Genomic DNA, 21,106 nt, shown 5'->3' with positions numbered 1-21,106 from the left:
GTTTGGGGATAACGGATCCCATACCTGTACAAGCAAGAAGATATGTGCAAATTACATACACTGGTAACAGAGTTAAGTGACTGGAAAGGTGTAAGAGCCTGGCAGTGGCATTCATTATGCACCCAAGTGATGACAGAGTGAAGGAAGATACTTTCTGGGATCTTTTACTAGATAGTGGAGCATAGGCCAAGTCATAGTAGGTGCTTTTAGTGAAGCAGTGTCTTAGGAATAGACATTTTACAAAGCAATCTATAAATGTATAAAAACAACATGAAATAAACGCATTCACAACAAAGAACTTGGTAATTTAGGCAGACCAGGCAAGAGTGGTATGTTAAGTATGACAACGGTATGCCTTTACTACTAGAGTGGGCCAAAGTGCAAGTGTTTTGAGTGTTCGATGGGAGCATTTAACTGTGCTACAAATCATGTAACAAACTGTATGTATCAATTTGCATTTCCTTCATATATGTCCAGCCTCTGTATTTAAAATGTCCTTTTATTTCTAATTATTCATACAATGGGAAGTCACAGCACTTTCAAGAGAAAATCTCTAATATGTTAACGTAAGATAACTTACAATCTTCCTCTCATAGAAGGCTCCACTGCTGTATGTTGTTGCTAGAGTTGATGGACATTCCTCCAAGTACCACGGTTTATACCCATTTTCTGTTGTACTGCTTACGGAAATCGTAAAAATGCTGTTGGTATATCCATCACAGGAACAGTAGTCTCCTTCTCTACCTCCATTGCCAGATGCCCACACAAAGATGGAGCCCAGTCCTTTTCGGCCCTGTGAGGCACAATATTACATTACATATCCTTTGATATATAAAAGAAAGTTAGCATACTGTTATATCAAACTGCTTTTCACTATAGTAATCTCTGTTCTTTTCCCAATGTAACTTTCATGGCACTCAGAGAGATGTTACACAAAACTAAGATTATGTCGTAATCTAAAAAAAATGGTATTGGTAGTTTAATCCTGATGGGGGGGGGGGTAAGGGCTACATGCTGATTAACTGGTAAAGCTTACCAGACTATGGTATGTTTTAGTTCACATTATTAAACTGACACATTAGGTTATTTACACACAGAGGGCAAATGAGGTCAGTAGCCCTCAGCAACCAGCTCCTTAGCTTTGATAACTTTCATGCTTTTCAAATTAAAGTAACTATAAAACCGAATGCAGTAAAGATGTGTGCCACTATATATATGATCCTTATAAAAAGTGGGTGGTGGGACCCAATTTCAGAAAGCAGTATTGGTACATTGGTACATTCTGAGAAAAAACAAAACACTGCTAGTTACATATGGGGAATAATAAAATGTAAGATCTGATGTGTGTGCCATAAGATATGATGCATTAAGTGATATTCTGAGACATTGTGCAACTGGTTTTCATTTTTTTATTATTTGTGGTTTTTGAGTTGTTTAGCTTTTTATTTAACAGTTCTACTGTTAGCAATTTCAGCAATTTGGTTGCTAACGTCCAAATTAACATAATAACTATGCATGAATTTGATAAGAGACTGTAATATTTATAGGAGAGGGCCTGAATAGAAAGAGGAGTAATAAAAAGTAGCAATGATGATACATTTTAAGCCTTACAGGGCATTTGTTTTTTAGATGGGGGTTAGTGGAAAAAGTCAGAAAAAGTCAAATAACTCAAAAAACAATGAAGACAAATTGAAAAGCTGCTTAGAATTGCTTAGTTGCTTAGAATTGGCCATTCTAAAACATACTTAAAGTCAACCCAAAGGTGAAATACCCCTTTAAAATATCTTATATTTACATAGAATATTGAAACTATTTAAGTTCATTTACTTTAGCAATTTACTCTTAAGTCTGTTGAAGTGAATCCATCAAGCAGGTTGAGTACAAAATGATTGGATGCCAGACAGGAGACATGGGGGAAACTTTACTTTGAATAAAATGCAGCAGACACAAAAAACTTGCTAATGTATAGGCAACATTTTATCACAATCCAACAGTCATAACGTGCAAGGTGCACTTTACACAGGTAATTCACTCTGTATTTGGCTTTAGCCAAACAAAAGGTCTTTATTTTGTTCCCAAACCGTCCCAAAGTTTTTAATTTTTACGTCCCCAAGAATAAATTTTAAAGGAGGGGGAAAGAGTAGAAAGTCAATTTATTGTGGCTCTAGGCCAGGACATCACTGACAGCCCTGGAAGAAGATCAGCCTTTCACATCTGCATCGGAGTCTTTTCATTTGATAATGGACAGTTTGGGAATATTCAAGTGGTTCCTCCAGTACTTTGACCCATAACTGTGGGCAAATCCCTTCATGCCTTATCACATTGCAGCATGTGACAAACGTGTCAGCTGTATTCACACCCCAAATATATGGATGCATGTAATGGAAATTAGGTTATGTTACATCAAAATATCACTGTGGCAAAGAACCAATTAAACAGACCTTTTGGACACAAAAAACAGCTCTTACAACAGATAATTTTGCTTAACTACTGCATTTAGTAACATCTTATTTTATGCCAACATTTAAATGCTTTCCGTTGTCTGTTTTTGCTCCTTTGGTAATTACACTTATATGGTATTGGCAAATCATATAACTGAGAAAATGTATGACACTGATACAGAAGGAGGATACCATGCAGAGGAAGGGTTAGACACAGAATTCATGCAGAGGAAGGTTTAAAAATGCAAAATGCTGTTACCTTCTTAATGCCATCCTCAAATGCTTTTCTGGCCAGAGGTCCGGGGCCATCCACAGTCTTGCCATCATCGTCAGGGCCCCAGCTTGAACTATAAATGTCAATGTAGTCTGGTCGGATGCCCAGTGACTTTGCCTCCACAACATCTGTTACATCACCATCAAGCATGCGGATTCCTAAAAAATAAAATAAAAAAAAAATTAATAAAATAAACAAGGAAGCCAATAATGTTTATTTGTTTGATTTTTAAGATTCTGTAAAGCCAAAAAGAATCTGGGCATTGGCTTCTCCAACAACAGTATTATTATGCTGTGAGACAGATGTGTATGTTTGTTCCCTGATGATAAAATTATTGTAATATTACTTTAACAAGATATTTGCCAACATGTAAAGGGCCAATATTTAGGGATGCACCGAATCAAGGATTCGGATTGATATTCGGCTAGGATTCGGCCATTTTCAGCAGAATTCAGATTTGCCCGTCCTTAAAATGACGTGACTTTTCGTCACAAAACGAGGAAGTAAAAATGTTTTGACGCACACTTTGTGCTTGTCAAGACCGCCGGGAGCGCGAGGAGTCGCGTCCGCTCCCGGCGGCGAAGAATCCAAGATGGCGGCGCCCAGTCAACCCACGTGGGTTCCGACGCCGGCGCCGTGACGTCAGCGCGGCGCGACGGTCGCAGGCGCGCTGACGCTGGCGCAAGGGCGCCAAATTCAAATATAAAAGGACGCCTGAGACGCCAAGATGGCGCCCGAAAATAGGATCTGTTCCTGTATTGATTCCTGGGTTCCCTGTTGCCTATTCCTGTTATCCCTGAGGATATTCCTGTTTGATCTCTTGTTGCTGACCCCCTGCCTGGACTTTGGACTTTGATTCTATTCTGCCTGCCTTGTGACCTGTTGCCTGAACTCGATTACCCTTTCTGCTTTATCCCTGGATACCACGATCCTGATCCCTCCTGAGGGGCTTCCTCCTAGATCCGGACTACTCCCCAGAGGGGGCTCCCGGCTCCCTGACATTATTTTCGGGCCATGGATCCTTCTGAGGAAGCCACACCTCATGTCGGACGAGCGCTCCGCGGACTGGCATCCCGCATGGAGGACTACGAAAACCAGCAGGTTCGCATTGGGCAAGCACTCGATATCCTGCTAGCACAAGTGCCTTCTGAGCCTTCCACTGCTCCACCTACTGGAGATCCCCCCATGGCGGCAGCCCCTACGAACGCAAGCTACCCGACAGGTGAGCCTCGCATTCCACCTCCCCCTCGCTTCAGTGGGGACCCACAAGCCTGCAGGGGATTTGCCACACAATGCCAAATTCAATTTGAGTTCCAACCCACACAGTTTCCAAGTGAGCGTTCCAAGGTGGGGTATGTGATGTCTCGATTGGAAGGCAAGCCACTGGAGTGGGCAACGTCTCTTTGGGAGAAGAATTCCCCGGTGACTTACGATGTTAAAGACTTTCTCCAAGCTTTTCGCATAGTCTTTGATGCTCCAGGTCGGGTTACGAACGCCCCTGCCCGTCTCTTGCAGCTCCGGCAGGGAAGCCGCAGTGTCAATGAGTACGCTATAGACTTCCGAACTCTGATGGCGGAGACTTCCTGGTGTGATGACGCTTACAAGGCCGTATACTACCAAGGCCTATCCATCCGCATCAAAGATGATCTCGTCTCCAGAGAGACTCCTGACACCCTGGAAGGGCTGATCGCTCTATCCATTAAGGTTGACACCCGTCTCAGAGAACACCAGGTGGAGAGAGAGCGCAGCAGACGATTTTCTCCCATGTTGGCCCCTCGCTTTCAAAGGCCGATTCTGCAAGCACCCGCTGTCCCTGTGACTCATGTGTCCACGTCTCCTCTGGAGGAACCTATGCAAGTAGGAAAGGCTCGCCTCTCCGAGCAGGAAAGACTCCGAAGACGTATGGCAGGTCTCTGTTTGTACTGTGGTGGGCATTCCCATTTTGCCAACACCTGTCCTGCCAAAGCCAAGAGTTTTGTACCCCGAGGTATGTCTCAGGTTTCTCATGTAGGGGGCATCACTCGAGGGCCTCAGGAGAAGTATCAAAAAAATTCACGCAGACTCCTCCTTCCTTTGCAGATTCACCTGGCAAGTAAATCTATCTTCGAAAGGGCCTTCCTCGACTCCGGAGCGGATGGCAATTTCATGGATGCCTTTTTTGCCGAACGCATGAAGATTCCCCTGCTTCCATTGTCTTCACCCCTGCGAATTACCGCCATAGATGACAAACCCCTGGAGTTTGAATTCGTCACAAAGTTCACGGCGGAACTTTCTGTACAAGTTGGGGCGCTGCATCAAGAAAAACTTTCATTCTTCATCATTCCCTGTCCCTCTACTCCAGTAATATTGGGTCTTCCGTGGTTACGTCTGCATAACCCCTCCATAGACTGGTCCACTGGGCAGATCTCTCGTTGGAGTTTATTTTGCCTGCAACATTGCCTTCCGCCAAAACCCCTCGAGAAGGTGAATGTCTCCTCTGCGGAATTAAAAACTTTGCCCTCCACTTACAAGGGATTTTCCGATGTCTTTTGTAAAAAGTCGGCAGAGTTCCTTCCCCCACATCGCTCCTACGATTGTCCGGTTGAACTCCTGCCAGGAGCTATGCCCCCCAGAGGGCGCACCTACCCTCTCTCTCCTGCAGAGACTACCGCTATGAAGGAGTACATCCAAGAAAATCTCCAGCGGGGGTTTATCCGCCCTTCTACCTCTCCTGCAGGGGCTGGGTTCTTCTTTGTGGAGAAGAAGGACGGAGGCCTTCGGCCTTGTATAGACTATCGGGGTCTGAATAAGATCACCGTGAAGAACAGGTACCCCCTGCCCCTGATTGCCGAGCTCTTTGACCAGCTGAAAGGGGCAAAGATTTTCTCCAAGTTGGATCTCCGGGGGGCCTACAACCTCATTCGCATCCGGGAGGGTGACGAATGGAAGACGGCATTCAACACTCGGGATGGGCACTATGAATATCTTGTTATGCCCTTCGGCCTATGCAATGCCCCTGCCGTCTTCCAGGAGTTTGTTAATGATGTGTTCCGAGATCTCCTAGGAAGGTTCGTAGTCGTATACTTGGACGACATCCTGATCTTTTCCAAGGACCTTGAAAGTCATCGCTCCCAGGTGAAGGAGGTACTCTCTCGTCTGAGGAAGAACTCTCTCTTCGCCAAGTTGGAGAAGTGTGTCTTCGAGGTATCCAAGATCCCCTTCCTAGGATACATTATCTCTCCAGAGGGATTTGAGATGGACCCCGTGAAAGTGTCGGCCATCCAGGAGTGGCCTCTCCCACTGAGTACCAAGGCAATCCAGAGGTTCATCGGATTTGCTAATTATTATCGACAGTTCATCCGGGGGTTCTCTTCCCGCATTGCACCTATCCTGGCCCTCATCCGGAAAGGGGGTAAACCCAGCCTGTGGCCTCAATCCGCCATAGAAGCCTTTCAGTCCTTGAAAGAGGCCTTCACGTCCGCTCCTGTTCTCCGACATCCCAATCCTGCACTACCCTTCTGCATCGAAGTTGATGCTTCTGAAGTCGGAGCCGGAGCTATCCTGTCTCAGAGACACTCCACTGATGGAAAATTGCACCCCTGTGCGTTTTTCTCCAAGAAGTTCTCATCCGCAGAGCAGAACTATGATGTCGGAAATCGAGAACTCTTAGCAGTCAAGCTTGCCCTTGAAGAATGGCGTCACCTCCTGGAGGGCTCTGAAATTCCTGTCCAGATTTTCACAGATCACAAGAATCTGGAGTTTATACAGTCCCTCAAGAGGCTAAATCCCAGACAAGCCAGGTGGGCCCTTTTCTTTTCCCGTTTTAACTTTGTTTTGACTTATCGCCCAGGTTCCAAGAATCTGAAAGCCGATGCCTTGTCTCGTAGCTTCACTCCGGTGGACCGTGACCCTGAGAGGCAGGAACCAATCATTCCACCAGTCAAGATCATTGCCTCTCTGTATCCCCAATTTGCCGACCAGATTCTGGCTGGGCAGTCCTCGGCTCCTCAAGATACTCCGATTGGCATGGCCTTCGTCCCTCCAGAACTTCGCCTGGCCATCCTGCAACAAACCCACTGCTCCAGACAAGCTGGACATCCTGGTCCGGCCAAGACCCTTGAACTCTTGAGGCGCCTAGTCTGGTGGCCTGATATCCGCAAGGATGTAAAGGACTTTGTGGCTGCTTGTAATGTCTGTGCCACTTCTAAGCCTAGCCATTCCCGCCCCAGCGGGTTGTTACAGCCTTTGCCGGTTCCCTCTCGTCCGTGGACGCACCTCTCTATGGACTTTATTGTCGAACTTCCTCCCTCCGGTGGGAATACTGTGATCTGGGTTGTCATTGACCGCTTCAGCAAAATGGCCCATTTCATCCCTTTGAAGAAGTTACCCTCTGCGGTGGAATTATCCCAACTCTTTATTAAGTACATCTTCCGCTTGCATGGTTTCCCGGTGGAGATCGTCTCCGACAGAGGCACCCAGTTTACCGCCAAGTTCTGGCGTTCTCTATGTAAAGACTTGGGAATAACACTTAAATTTTCATCTGCCTACCACCCGCAGACGAATGGGGCAGCTGAACGTGTGAACCAAGCCTTAGAACAGTTCCTGAGGAACCACGTGTCTCTTTGCCAGGACGATTGGTCTGACCTCCTCCCGTGGGCGGAGTTTGCTCATAATAATGCATGTCATTCCTCCACAGGAAGGTCTCCATTTATGGTGGTGTATGGACAGCACCCTCAAGCCTTTCCTCAGGACTTCGTGTTGTCGGACGTCCCGGCTGCAGATGATCTGACAGCCCATATGCTTGCTATTTGGGCTGCAACCAAGTCTAATCTGGAGAAGTGTGCTCTAGTCCACAAGACTTTCGCGGATCGCCGTAGAAGGCCCTCTCCTCCCTACAAGGTGGGTGATACTGTCTGGCTCTCTTCCAGGAATATTCGCTTGAAGGTGCCATCTCCCAAGTTGGGTCCGAAGTTCCTGGGTCCATTCCCCATCTTGGAGATAATTAACCCTGTAGCCATCAGACTTCAACTCCCACCAGAGATGAGAATCCCCAACGTGTTCCACGTCTCCCTGGTGAAGCCCACCGTCTCCAACCGTTTCTCTGGTGTCCAATCTCCTCCTCCTGCTGTCTCTGTGGAGGGTCAACAAGAATTCGAGGTGGAGAGAATCCTTGATTCCAGAATCTCCAGAGGGTCCCTTCAGTACCTCATCCATTGGAAGGGCTTTGGCCCCGAAGAATGCTCTTGGGAGGGACATCGTGATGTGCATGCTCCTCGTTTGGTAAGAGACTTCCACTCCAAGTTTCCCCAGAAACCAAGTCCCGGTGGTCCTGAGGCCCCCCGTGAGGGGGGGGTACTGTCAAGACCGCCGGGAGCGCGAGGAGTCGCGTCCGCTCCCGGCGGCGAAGAATCCAAGATGGCGGCGCCCAGTCAACCCACGTGGGTTCCGACGCCGGCGCCGTGACGTCAGCGCGGCGCGACGGTCGCAGGCGCGCTGACGCTGGCGCAAGGGCGCCAAATTCAAATATAAAAGGACGCCTGAGACGCCAAGATGGCGCCCGAAAATAGGATCTGTTCCTGTATTGATTCCTGGGTTCCCTGTTGCCTATTCCTGTTATCCCTGAGGATATTCCTGTTTGATCTCTTGTTGCTGACCCCCTGCCTGGACTTTGGACTTTGATTCTATTCTGCCTGCCTTGTGACCTGTTGCCTGAACTCGATTACCCTTTCTGCTTTATCCCTGGATACCACGATCCTGATCCCTCCTGAGGGGCTTCCTCCTAGATCCGGACTACTCCCCAGAGGGGGCTCCCGGCTCCCTGACAGTGCTAATGCAAATTAGGGTTCAGATTCAGCCAAATCTTTCGCAAAGGATTCTAGGGTTCGGGTGAATCCAAAATAGTGGATTCGGTGCATCTCTACCAATGTTTCGACTATAAGCTCTATGAGGCAGGGACCACCCTTACACTGTGTCTCATAGCACTTGAGCTCTTTTTCCTTATATGAATATGATACATTATATTACATTATTTACATGTAGGTCTCTACGTGGAAACCTCCATTGTTAAAAACATCAATTACATAAATATTATAAGCCCGTCTGAAGCAAACATACAATTTGTAGTTCTGGGGTGCACAATATTTAAATGTATATGAAGCCCCTTCATTTTTGGTGTAACTGGGCCCTTTAATAATTTAATCAAGCAGACCAACCCAGGGAAACTTCTGGGTCTGCTAACTGGCCCAATTTGCTATTCAGATTACGAGGGATGCCAGAAACTTGACGACATTTCCTCAGAAGGCTAAGTAAGATTAATTCAGATTATGTTAGGAATATGGATAGGCTATAAACAAGTATGTTGTTCTATTTGTCACAACATATACAGGATACATGGGGGACTGCTTATATAAGAAATTTTTAAAAAATAAAAAAAATTAAAAAAAACCCTTCCGTTCTTAAATGTGCAAACCTGAGCACACTTCTGCAGGGAAATATGTGTGTATAAATGACCCCCTAACATCAAAATGTAAGTTCAGATTTTAATAAATAAGAATTTACTCATGTTCTATTCATGCCTATGGGATTTTTAGATTTATTAATGGGTGAGATTTAGATCTCACCATTTGATAAACAGGCTTCCAAAAATCCCATAGGCATGAATAGAACATGGGGGAGTTTTTATTCATTAAAATCTGAACTCATATTTTGATAAATCTGTCCCTAATTGTTAATGAACTAGTTACAAGCAGGTGTTTGTTTTTTTTTTTAAAAGGGATTAGAACATATTTAGAAAATATTTACATTTTAACCCTTTTCCTGCCAGAGGCCGCATGTTGCTGGGCAATGTGATTTTTCCAATCATTGGATTAAAATGCAGAAACACAGATTCACTGTTTTTGATGCTCTACTTTTTGGCAACAATGTACAATCTGTGTTGTTGAAAGGGTTAAAAGAGAATAAAAACTTTCTGAAGGATTTGGCAAATTCTAGTTTTAATTGACTAGATGGCATAATCAAAGCGAGGAAACAGTTACTGTTAATTAAAGGGAAGATATACTGGATTCACATATTAAAGTAATCTGTTTCAACATAAAATAAATTGGGTTTTTCTAATCCAGTTGACTAAGTGCATTTGTAGAAATGTGTCTGGTGTGATTTTAGGATACAGCTACTTTATGTACATTTACAACTTTAAGACTAGCAAATCTATGCTAATAATGAAAGGGCTCTTACACATGGGTGTTTTGCCCTGTGTTCCACTGTGGCCAGTTTTAATGTGTTTTATGATCCCCTGCTGTGAAATGAATTAAAACTAACCATAGGGGAACACAGACAAAACACCCTTGTGTGAGAACCCCAAAGGAGAATTTCTGAATGGAAATTGTGAATAATTTACCCCTATTGTAAAATACAAGGATATTATAGGTCATCAATGTGTTCCATGACCATATCAAGGTACAACACAGAAGGCTGAGTGCTTTTATACAGTTTATGGGACTCAGAGATGACATAATAGCCTCCTCTTACAAAACTAATACATTATTAAAACACATACATATTAGTGAGTTTTGTGACAAATTACATCACTAAGCACCATTTATAAGGATACAATTTACAGAATACTCAATACCAGCCCCTAGGCAAATGCACTGAAAGCAGTGAAACAGATGCCATGCCAAGTTCATAGACCAGCTCTGTTACGCAAAAATGAACTGAAAGTTTATCTGAACATTCATTTATGCAAGAAGTTCATTGGCACCTATGATTACAAGCAACTACTACTGTCAAGTACAATTCCTTTAGTTAAAAGAAAACAGTTGATGGTGGCACAGTCCAAAGAACTGTAAAACACAATAAATGTGAGATTACATTTGTGATGCATTAGGGGTACAACTGATTAAAACTATGGGTGATACGTGCATATCCTTGTTTTTTTAGGTTGTTAACATTTAAAGGTGGTGGGATATTAAGGATAGCTGCAATATGAAGAGCTTGCAATCACAAGAGTTTTTCTAATTTTACTTACATGTTTTACACACATTAACTACAATTCATTGTCATAATTTATTGGAAATGTTCAGGTTTGCTTTGGCTACGACCTCTACAACACTAGGCAAGGTGATATCATAAGTAAAAAAATGGGGGAAAGCAATGTTAAATCAGAATATATGAAATGGAGAACAAGAAGGGAGAAGGTCTACAAGGGGAGAGAGAAATTAAACTAAGGTAAATTTATCAAACATGTCACAATTTCAAAGAAAGCCCTATGCATATTGCTATAGTGTATAGTAACAAACTTCAAAGCATTTTTTGACTTTCTTGCAATTTCCTCCCCCAAGTGCCACCTTGCTTTGTGCAATACAAACATAACAACCAGAAACAAAAAGATTATAAAGTATTTGATCCTTAGGTCTCACCTTGGACATTAGGTTTGTTCATCTGTAAAATACGAGCCACTTTTATGGCTTCTGGAGAGTTCATTCCCAGTCTAGCATTAAATTGAGTGTATCGTTGTGTGACCCAGCAGTAAGAACACATTCAGACAGAAATCTGGTGCAGTGCGTTCCGCCTGACATTTAATGCTCTAAAAATATGTGGAGTGGCCTTAAAGGGGACATAAAGCTTCCAGATTTAAAAGGCATTTTACCTCTGTACACAGTAAAATTATTTTTTTGTAATACGGGTATGTATTATATATCCAAAAACCTATTATCCCTAAAGCTGCACATTAAGGGAAGGCCATCTCCCATGAAGTCCAATTTAAGCAAATTATAATTTTTTAAACAATTTTTAAAAACCATTTCCTTTTTCCCTGTAAGCTTGTACTTGATGGTAACTAAGCTGAATGTGTCCATACTGGTGGCAAAACAATCCTACTGGTTTTTTTTTTTATGATGAAATGTTTAGAAAACTTAAGGTACGGTGATCTTGTTGTTTTTCCTTATCCAGAGAACCCCAGGCCCCTAGCATTATGGATAATAGATTTAGAAGAGATGTGCAACTTTTGTTTCAGAATAGGTGCATGGATACATGTCTGTCTGGGGCTTTTTGTGTGGCCAATACATACAGTATATACTTGATGTGAATTGCAGGAGCCCTGCTGGATGCATCTTTATCTGCTCAAGGAAATCTTACTTCTACACTTTTTGCCATCACATACAAGTATGGAAAAATAGATTTCTCTGTAAAGATTTCAATAAAGTTAATAATTATTTGATTATATCACAGGTGGGCTGCTTGTTTCAGATGCAGTAATTCTGCAGCACTGTACAATCAAAGGGTGCCGACAGGTTTACACAAGCTGTGTTCTTTAGAACCTAGAGTTACAGATGTTTTTTTTTTAATTATGCTTATATACTAAATTTGTATAATCACTACATTAGAAATATGCCTGTTTTAACAGACCATTTTGGCAACTGATACAGAGGCACCTTATTTTGAATGGATTACCCATGGACTGTGTTTAGTAATGGACTACTACTAGTGTAAATTGTAATGGTTCTTTTTACATTTGTTTATATTATAATGTTGTGCATTTTCCATAATCAAATATGCATCTACATATGTGGTTATTTTAATATATAACCAGGTCCCTAAAATGGGCTTGTAATGTGATCCTGTAATGTGTGGAGTTTAGGGGAAATAAATAGGCTCAAGCAATGGCAAACAACACCTTTCCACTATCTGACCAAGCAATGCTTTCATATTTTTTCAGGTTTGCTCCTATGACTTATGATTCTATAGCAGTGACACGCAATACTTACTAATGCCACAAGAGTCAAGTTTACTTTACCTTATCTTGACAAATGGAATTCTGGTACTGGCCTTCCCCGCTAAGCCATAATCAGTAAAACTGCCAAGCTTATACAGTCATATGAAAACGTTTGGGAACCCTCTAAGCCTGCATAATAATTAACTCCACTTTCAACAAAAAAGAAAACAGTGGTATGTCTTTCATTTCCCAGGAACATCTGAGTACTGGGGTGTTTTCTGAACAAAGATTTTTAGTGAAGCAGTATTCAGTTGTATGAAATTAAATCAAATGTCAAAAACTGGCTGTGCAAAAAAATGGGTACCTTTGTAATTTTGCTAATTTGAATGCATGTAGTTGCTCAATTTAAGGTGGCCAATTGCAAGTTGTGCTTCTGTTTGACTCTCCTCTGAAGAGTGACAGCAACTCTTAAAAGATCTGAAAACAAGATTGTTCAGTATCATGGTTTAGGGGAAGGCTACAAAAGCTATCTCAGAGGTTTAAACTGTCAGTTTCAACTCTAAGGAATGTAATCAGGAAATGGAAGGCCACAGGCACAGTTGCTGTAAAACCCAGGTCTGGCAGACCAAGGAAAATACAGGAGCAGCATATGCGGAGGAATGTGAGAATGGTTACAGACAACCCAAAGATCACCTCCAAAGACCTGCAAGAACATCTTGCTCCAGATGGTGTGTCTGTACATCGTTCTACAATTCAGTGCAATTTGCGCAAAGAACATCTGTATGGCAGGGTTATGAGAAAGAAGTCCTTTCTGCACTCACTCCACAAACAGAGTCACTTGTTGTATGCAAAAACTCATTTAGATGAGCCACAGTCAGTTTGGAACAAATATACGGATGAGACAAAAATTGAGTTATCTGATCATAAAAAGTGTGGAGGAAGAAGAACAGCGCATTCCAAGAAAAACATCTGCTACCTACTGTCAAATTTGGTGGAGGTTCCATTATGCTGTGGGGCTGTGTGGCTAGTTCAGGGACTGGGGCCCTTGTTAAAGTTGAGGGATGGATGAATTCAACCCAATATCAACAAATTCTTCAGGATAATGTTCAAGCATCAGTCACAAAATTAAGCAAGGGTTGGATATTCCAACAAGACAGTGACCCTAAACACACTTAGAAATTTACAAAGGTGTTTATGTGTAAATTTAACTGCATTTTTTAGAGAGATTTTATATGGACATTTTATATGGACGAATGGTCAAAAATACCGCCATCCAGAATCCAGACACTTATCAAAGGCTAAAGGAGGCATCTAGAGTTACATTTGCAAAAGGAGGCTCAACTAAGTATTGATGTAATATCTCTGTTGGGGTGCCCATATTTATGCACCTGTCTAATTTAGTTATGATGCATATTGCATATTTTCTGTTAATCCAATAAACTATGTCACTGCTGAAATACTACTGTTTCCATAAGGCATGTTATATATTAAAAGGAAGTTGCTACTTTGAAAGCTCAGCCAATGATAAAAAAAACTCCAAAGAATTAAGAGGGGTTCCCAAACTTTTTATATATGACTGTAAATCTCAATGATGCTTTTTCAACCAAACTATTGGCAATGAATAGTTATGCCCTGCTACCTGCCAATTGACTGCTATAGCTTTTGTTAATGCTATTTAATACATTACAACTTTAAGTGGGTGGAGGGAAGATGTCAGTGGGCAGAGGTTATAACGTTTGGGGTGGCCTGATGACATCAAAAGGCAGGATCAATGACATGACTGATTGCTACTGGGGCTTGCCAAATCCTCCAGCGTTTTGTCCAGGTTTCACAGCTCTAAAGATAAACAGACAGTTTTGTAAACTGGACGGTGTGGTTCAAAGCTGGACATGCTGCAAACCTTGTTCCAACCTTCCTGCTTATAACAAGGGGAGGCCCATTTATCAGTCTGAAATCATCTAATTTTATAAAAATTACTCTGACCAAATCTGCACTTTTTTCCCCCTTATTTATCAATGCATTTTCCTGAACAATTTTTGTGGGGGAAAAAGTCATACAAATTTTTCAGATTTTTAAACCCGAAAACTAGTTTTTTTTTTCAGATTTTTACCCGAAAACCACGCAATCTTAAGATTACTACATGAATCCCAGCACAGATCAAGATAACTTCAGGACTTCTCCAGTTGACTTACATGCAACCTCGCAGTCCTGAGATGGCAGATTTTTGGATTCTGACTTTTTCCATCCTCTTATTATAAAGCCCGAAAAAAATAGTGGGTTTTTTTCTACTAAAAAAACACAATTTTTTCAGGTCTTTAGCATACAGAGTTTAATAAATAACCCCCAAGGTTAGATAAAATACTGAAGATACTGTGATCAAGCCATAGTATTACAAGAGTGTCCAGAGAAACACATTCATTTGCCTAAAATCAATGTCCTGCTGTCTAGGCAGGACCCAACATGTTTTGCTTTTAACAAGATTTAAAAGCTTATACAGTATGCTTAAGTACTGTATTTGATTGCAATATTTATTCTTACATATGTATTTCTAAATGAGGTTCTTTGTATTGTAAAAAGACAGCTGGCCACCAGTGACATTTAGAAAAAGTCTACAGCAAAATGAATATACGGTAAAATAATTTCCCCTAGGTCATTTGAAACTGTGCTGTGCAGATTTTTCTAAACCAGTGTTCTGTACATCTATCAGTTTCCAGCTGAAATATGTTTGCACAGGCTGCATATCTGGGTTGACAAGGCTGATAAAACTATATGAGAAATCTTAGTAGCTGCTCAGTATGTAACAAGGCAAAATCAGGTAGCGGTGAGAAATTGTATCTGGCCTCCAGCTACCCAAAATGATACAGGATGTACTGAGAATACTGCAGCCTGAGAGTGACTAACAAGAAATTTCCCCTGTTCCACGTTCCAGCTCATTGCCCAAGAGCAGGCAATGTACAATAGACATGTCCTTATACTCCGGGACTTACTGTTTCTGTGAAAACACACGCTATGTATATATGAAAAGGCCAGAAAAGCAGACGTGCCAAGTCATACTCAGAGTACAAACTGAAGCCAGACTTGTAGAAAGTTGGCTGTTAACTGCACTTCTAAACTATTCTTTCTAATTGGTCACACACATATGATTCCTAGGGCTTGACTTTGTACATTTCCATGCTTACTTACTTGAGGGCTGTATAGTAGGAATGGAAAGGCCAGGTTAGCTCAAGTAAGAGGAGCTCTGACATGCAGAAACCCGTTGTAAAAGCACTATCATTATTTCAAGGGGTAAGGCCATTCTATGAAGCCGTTTTTTGTTACAATTAATAAATTGTATACAATGACATGAACAACAGTTTTCCTAACTCTTCCATTGTCAGAGGAATCGACCACAGGCAACGTCAGGTAGCAATATCTTACAAACAGTATATTTTCAATAACTTAGATACAGTATATATTTTAGATAGACTTAAAACATACCTCCTATCCTGGCATTGTATGCAATGCCAACAATGCAGTGTGAGTTATTGGCTGATGCTGCTACTTCCCCAGCACAGCGAGTACCATGTCTAGGAAGGGAAAAAGCAGAAAATAGAACTTACTGCATTTATTCATGTACATAAACACATAATCCATCTATCATCTGAAAGCTTATTATACAGAACGCTCCAAATATGGCATGTCATTCTCCATCATGGTGCCCCATTTAATGATCTTCTTCCAACCGATAGCGGTTGTTCCATATATTTACCTAACTAATTCCATGTTTATGGCAGAACAATGTTACTGAGCTTTTTATGTGTAAATAGTTTTTAGTAGCCTTAGGGTACTCTATATTAGATTACATAAAGGCTCTGATCTTTACAAAATCATGCATGCTACATAATAGCTTCCACACTACGGGTTCTATGCCAGCCTCGGATTCTGCTATATGGAACCAAAGAAACCATAAGAAAGCCTGCAAAGTCCCCTGAAACTTTTTGACTGCATCCTAAGTGCAAACTAGAAAGCCCAGGGTCAACCATTCTTCTAGCCACGTAATGAGGGAGGCAACAGCCTAGTTTTTCTTTTTTGCTTACTTAAAAAATAAAAAAATGTTCATACAGCCTCAATTAAAGTTGAGTCACAGTTATAGGTACGAATTAGCATTAAAGGGGTTATCTGTAATAACCAGACATTTTGCTCCACTGCTAATGCACTATTGCAAATGCAACAGTTCATGTGGGCAATGTAACAAAAAGTGCCTAGCTTACTGTAGTGTAATCACCTACAACAACCCAAAAATACATAACATGTAGCACCACATATTGGGAAACCAGTTAGTTACTACTAATTACGTTTCCTCATATGCGTTACATCATATTAAAATTCATATTGTGCATTGCTTTAAAATATGGATTTGTCTGAATCATGCCTAAAAGCTTTGGATTCAGTGTATCTCTGGCAAAAACTATAAAAAAAATAAATAAATACATAAATCCAAAACAAAATAGGGCCTACACACTTGTTTTCATTGCTGAAATCGTAGCGTGGACTTGGGTCCTGATCATCTCCATTAACATCATGGCTCGCATGAGGATCCTAAAGAGAAATGGTCAGTGAGATTCACACTCTATTTTATTGAAATCCAGCCATGGCCAGAATAATATATACAATATTCAGATGGAAAATCAACGTTATTATATAATATGCCAAAACGGAGCACTGGAGAAGGTAAAAGGTAGGTGAAAATGCACCCATTATCCAACCTATAATTTTACCCCATTAGACAGTGAACCAAAACATACTCACGTAATTTTGTATGAGATCCGGGTGGTTCTTCTCTACCCCATCATCCAAGATGCTAACTACAACATTTTTGCCTGTGTAGCCTCTTTGCCAGGCAGCCATGACATTCATTTCTGACCTGCACCGGCTGCTTTTATCACTACAGTGCTGAAACATAAACATCCAGTGAATGAATAATGAGCTAAAGACTATAATAAAGGAATGCACAGTTCACCAAAAAAGTAATTCTATTGTCATCCTCAAAGCAAGACTGAACCTCCTAAGAGAACATGGCATTTAGGATTAGGACCCACTGTCACAATACAGAAATGTAGTGCAAAATGTCATGGGTTTTATACAGGCCTATGGTGGGTTAAGAAAGATTTGCTGGGAGTTGACTGTGACCCAATGCAAGATTCCCTAGTACTCTGGTAGGCCAGTCCAAGCCTGCTTACTGGTATTGGATATAGTTGATACTTGTAGTCCAAAGTGGAATGCCCCAGAATAATTTAAAAAAAAACCCAGTAAATATATAAAGAATGTTTACTGCTCATCAATCATTTAAGTCCAATCAGCACAGGAGACAGTCAAGTTAATGTCCTCTACCCCCATGGGTGGAAAGATGACAACCTTTGGAAAAAAAAAGTGCCCCCCCTCACTTACTCATTACTCTTTTAGGGACTCCATTTTGAACATCAGGAACCAAATTATGTTACAGAGTTCAGCTGAAAATATGTTTCAAAACCCTTTTTTCTCTCTCTGTGGGAGATGGATTTGGAGGCAAGAAAAAGAGTAAGAAGCAATTTTCTTCCAGTTATTAATAAGTGATAAGTAGCAATCACTTCTATAAAAATAAAGTCTAAATTAAAGCCTAGCTGTATGGAATCCTACCTTCAGAAAGCAATATGGCAAAGAACTGTGCAGGGAGACGGTTACTGTTAGGGTTGCCTGGGTAAACATCATTGCATGGTTCATGCTACGTGGTCTCCTAAAGGGAAAAGTGTATTAACCCAGCTGTCCTCTATGCTGTCTAGGTACGTATTATAAAATAATATTGTCATGGAACCAAAACCAGTATGTAGTTTAAATGCCAGATAAAAATTAAATGCATACTATAAAGGGAAATCTTAAACTTGCCATAAAAAAAAACATCACGATGAGACCCACATGGTGATGGATTTCAGTCCATCACCATGCAGCACATCTGCTAAACAATGTGAGAGCTAGAACCTTACTAATTTTGTGTCATCCAGCTAAATTTACCAAAATCCCAGCAAAGAGTGGACAAGAGTGAAAGCAATAAATAAAAAAACACTGGGTAAAAACAGTGTACAGGTAACTAAATCTGGGGGATCTACTGCATAAGACTCAACTCAAGTATGCAGTGTAACAAAATTTGCAGAAGGAAGACCATCCTTAACTGGGTTGCAGAGAACTGTGTGGACAGAATCTACTTATATGAAGAATCACACTCAATAGACTTTAGGATTTCCCAGATGAAACCCAGGCACACTAAATGTCTCAGAAACCAGTCTGAATGTCTACAGGTCTACAGAATCCATGTTAATACAAGGATGGCAACAAACAGTGAAGAAGGCCTTTATCTGTGACTCCTCATACATTGTGCAGTGGATGGTTTCAGTCAACACATTTGTGTAACACCACAGGTTTCAACATCTTTTAATTCAGGCCAACTGGCTGGTCAAGTCATCCGATGTCTTTGCAGATTAGTTCTTTGCGGCTGCCACTGTTTTAGTGTCAATTACTTATTTCAAGGTACACTGCACACTCGGGACTCCACCAATCAGTCATTACTAGTATTTTGTCAGGTTCACCCTATTTAGTCATAGCAAACAGGTCAGTACTTACCAGATACCACATGTTTGGCCATATGGGGTCATTAAAGTTTACAGGGTTTGGATCTGTTGGCACCTGCCTCTTAACCCTTCTTTTCACTTCCTGCTGCTGCATCCACTCAACCTGCAGGGAAAAGGATTAATAAACACCTCGCATTTCTAAAGAAGAATTATACTCTATGACATGTGTCTACAACTTGGAGTTCTCCAGGTAATGCTGAATTAATGAATGACCCTTGGCTGTTGGTGAATATGATAAGCTCATTAGTAGGAACAGCTAGAGGGTCATACATTTAGTAGTTGGCCGCACAGACCTGCAGAGCTTAAAACATGAAATATATAAATGCTACATTTTAATTCCTTAACACTCTTGTTCATCTGACATATGTAAAGGTTATTGTAAAAAAAAAACAAAAAAACAAAACCTCTCTTCAAATAAGCAGAAATATCAGACACGGTAAGGTTTGGGATTAAACCCCCATGGTGCCCAAAAAGTCAGTAACCTAGAGCAATGTGACCTCCATAATGTGACAAAGGGGCAAACTTACTCAGCTCTGAAGTTGCACCAGCGACGGCTTTGCTCACTTTGCACCACTTCGCCAGGCGTAGATTCGCCAGGGCAGCGCAAATTCACTAAAATCCGAAGTTATGTCCAGGGAGTCGAAAGGTAGAGAAGTTGCGCTAGCGTTAATTCATCAAGCATAGCGAAGTTACACTAGCGATGCCTAATTTGCATACGGGGCCAATTTAAAGTACAATAGACGTATATGCTGCAGCAAATACGTTACACTACACAAGCCCGGGAAACCTTAATAAAATAAAAAAGAGGTGTTATATTGCCCTACACATGTGCCCACTGTATAGTTTAGGTGCCATATGTTAGGAAATGTAGGGGAGAAGGAGGGTACCCCAAAAAAAATTACTATCTTTTTCAGCCTATAACCCTGAAAAAAGTAAAAGACGCCAGCGTTTTTTGGGAATTTCAACTATTTTTAGAGAAACTCCAATCTACTCTATTGCACTTCGCCTGGTCTGAGCTAGCGAAGTAAAGTCTGGCGCAAGAGGTAATGTTCAGTACAATCCGCAACTTAGCGAATTAGCATAGTTACGTCCCTTCGCCAGAGCGCAACTTCGTCTGGTGTAAGGGTGTGAAGTACCGCTAGAGTCTGTCTACTTCGCTAGCGAATTTACGTCAGGGACCGTTAGTAAATCGGCGAAGTGCCAAAAGGCTGGCAAATTTTCGCTAGCGTTAGCCACTTCACCCTTTAATAAATGTGCACTGAGGTTATAAACAAACTAATAAAGATCAATGGGACTATCCAGTTTCGCTATTAGCAAGTCATTCACTTTAAAAGAAGGTTTAACATAGTTTACACCATATATTATGTATTTTTTCCAAGAGAAGGATCCCTTAGGCTTACAGTAAATGTATGTTACACTGGCTTTAGTCTTCACCAACACCGTTTTGGGGCCCCAGACTCTTGGAAGATTAGGAAGGACATCAGAAAGAACATAAGTGTAGCTGGATAGTCAATGTTTAGGTAAGGAACAGGTAAGGCCAGTCAGGGATACAGAGGTCAACAATAATACATAGCAATATCAACTGAACACTTACAGCACTCTTAGAAGGAGAATACTGAAATGGTACTCACACACAAGACTTTGTACCCATTAGTCTGCTAGGACCATCAGTAGACCAACAGATATCTCGAGTAAGGATTGACAGCCATTTAGGTCACAAATAAATACATCCGGAAACAAAACGAAAAAGGCATGTGTAACAAGTAGCTCTTCACGAGTCGATCCTTAGTTAAAGTACAACAGCTGAAAGCTGTCAAAGGGTTCTGGGAACTGTAGTTTAATAGCTGCATATAAAGATATTAGACAAACTTGAATTATGTAGTCATGTATGAAGTTCTGGTTTACTATATTGCCCTTGGTCTCCTTTCCTCTTTATCCATATCTTAGAACATTCCAAAGGTTGTGACTCTAAACCAGGGGTCCCCAACCTTGTTAACCCATGAGCTACATTCAAATATAAAAAAAGTTAAAGAGCAACATAAGCATGCAAAAAAAGTTC

General features: G+C 41.4%; 1 protein-coding gene across 1 annotated transcript in view; it reads right to left on the bottom strand.

The window, feature by feature from the left end:
• LOC108712815 (proprotein convertase subtilisin/kexin type 6) overlaps positions 1-21,106 on the bottom strand; it is a 105,547-nt gene that overhangs the window by 43,919 nt on the left and 40,522 nt on the right. Inside the window, exons 3-8 of the mRNA XM_018255267.2 lie at positions 19,040-19,150; positions 17,195-17,338; positions 16,908-16,984; positions 15,884-15,972; positions 2,701-2,873; positions 581-793 (exon numbers count right to left, since the gene is read on the bottom strand). Of these exons, the coding sequence (XP_018110756.1) occupies positions 581-793; positions 2,701-2,873; positions 15,884-15,972; positions 16,908-16,984; positions 17,195-17,338; positions 19,040-19,150 (807 nt within the window). The remainder of the gene's footprint in view (positions 1-580; positions 794-2,700; positions 2,874-15,883; positions 15,973-16,907; positions 16,985-17,194; positions 17,339-19,039; positions 19,151-21,106) is intronic.

The sequence above is a fragment of the Xenopus laevis genome, chromosome 3S (assembly GCF_017654675.1).
Source record: "Xenopus laevis strain J_2021 chromosome 3S, Xenopus_laevis_v10.1, whole genome shotgun sequence".
NCBI classification, from domain to species: domain Eukaryota; kingdom Metazoa; phylum Chordata; class Amphibia; order Anura; family Pipidae; genus Xenopus; species Xenopus laevis.
This window is presented reverse-complemented; position numbering and strand designations above follow the sequence as displayed.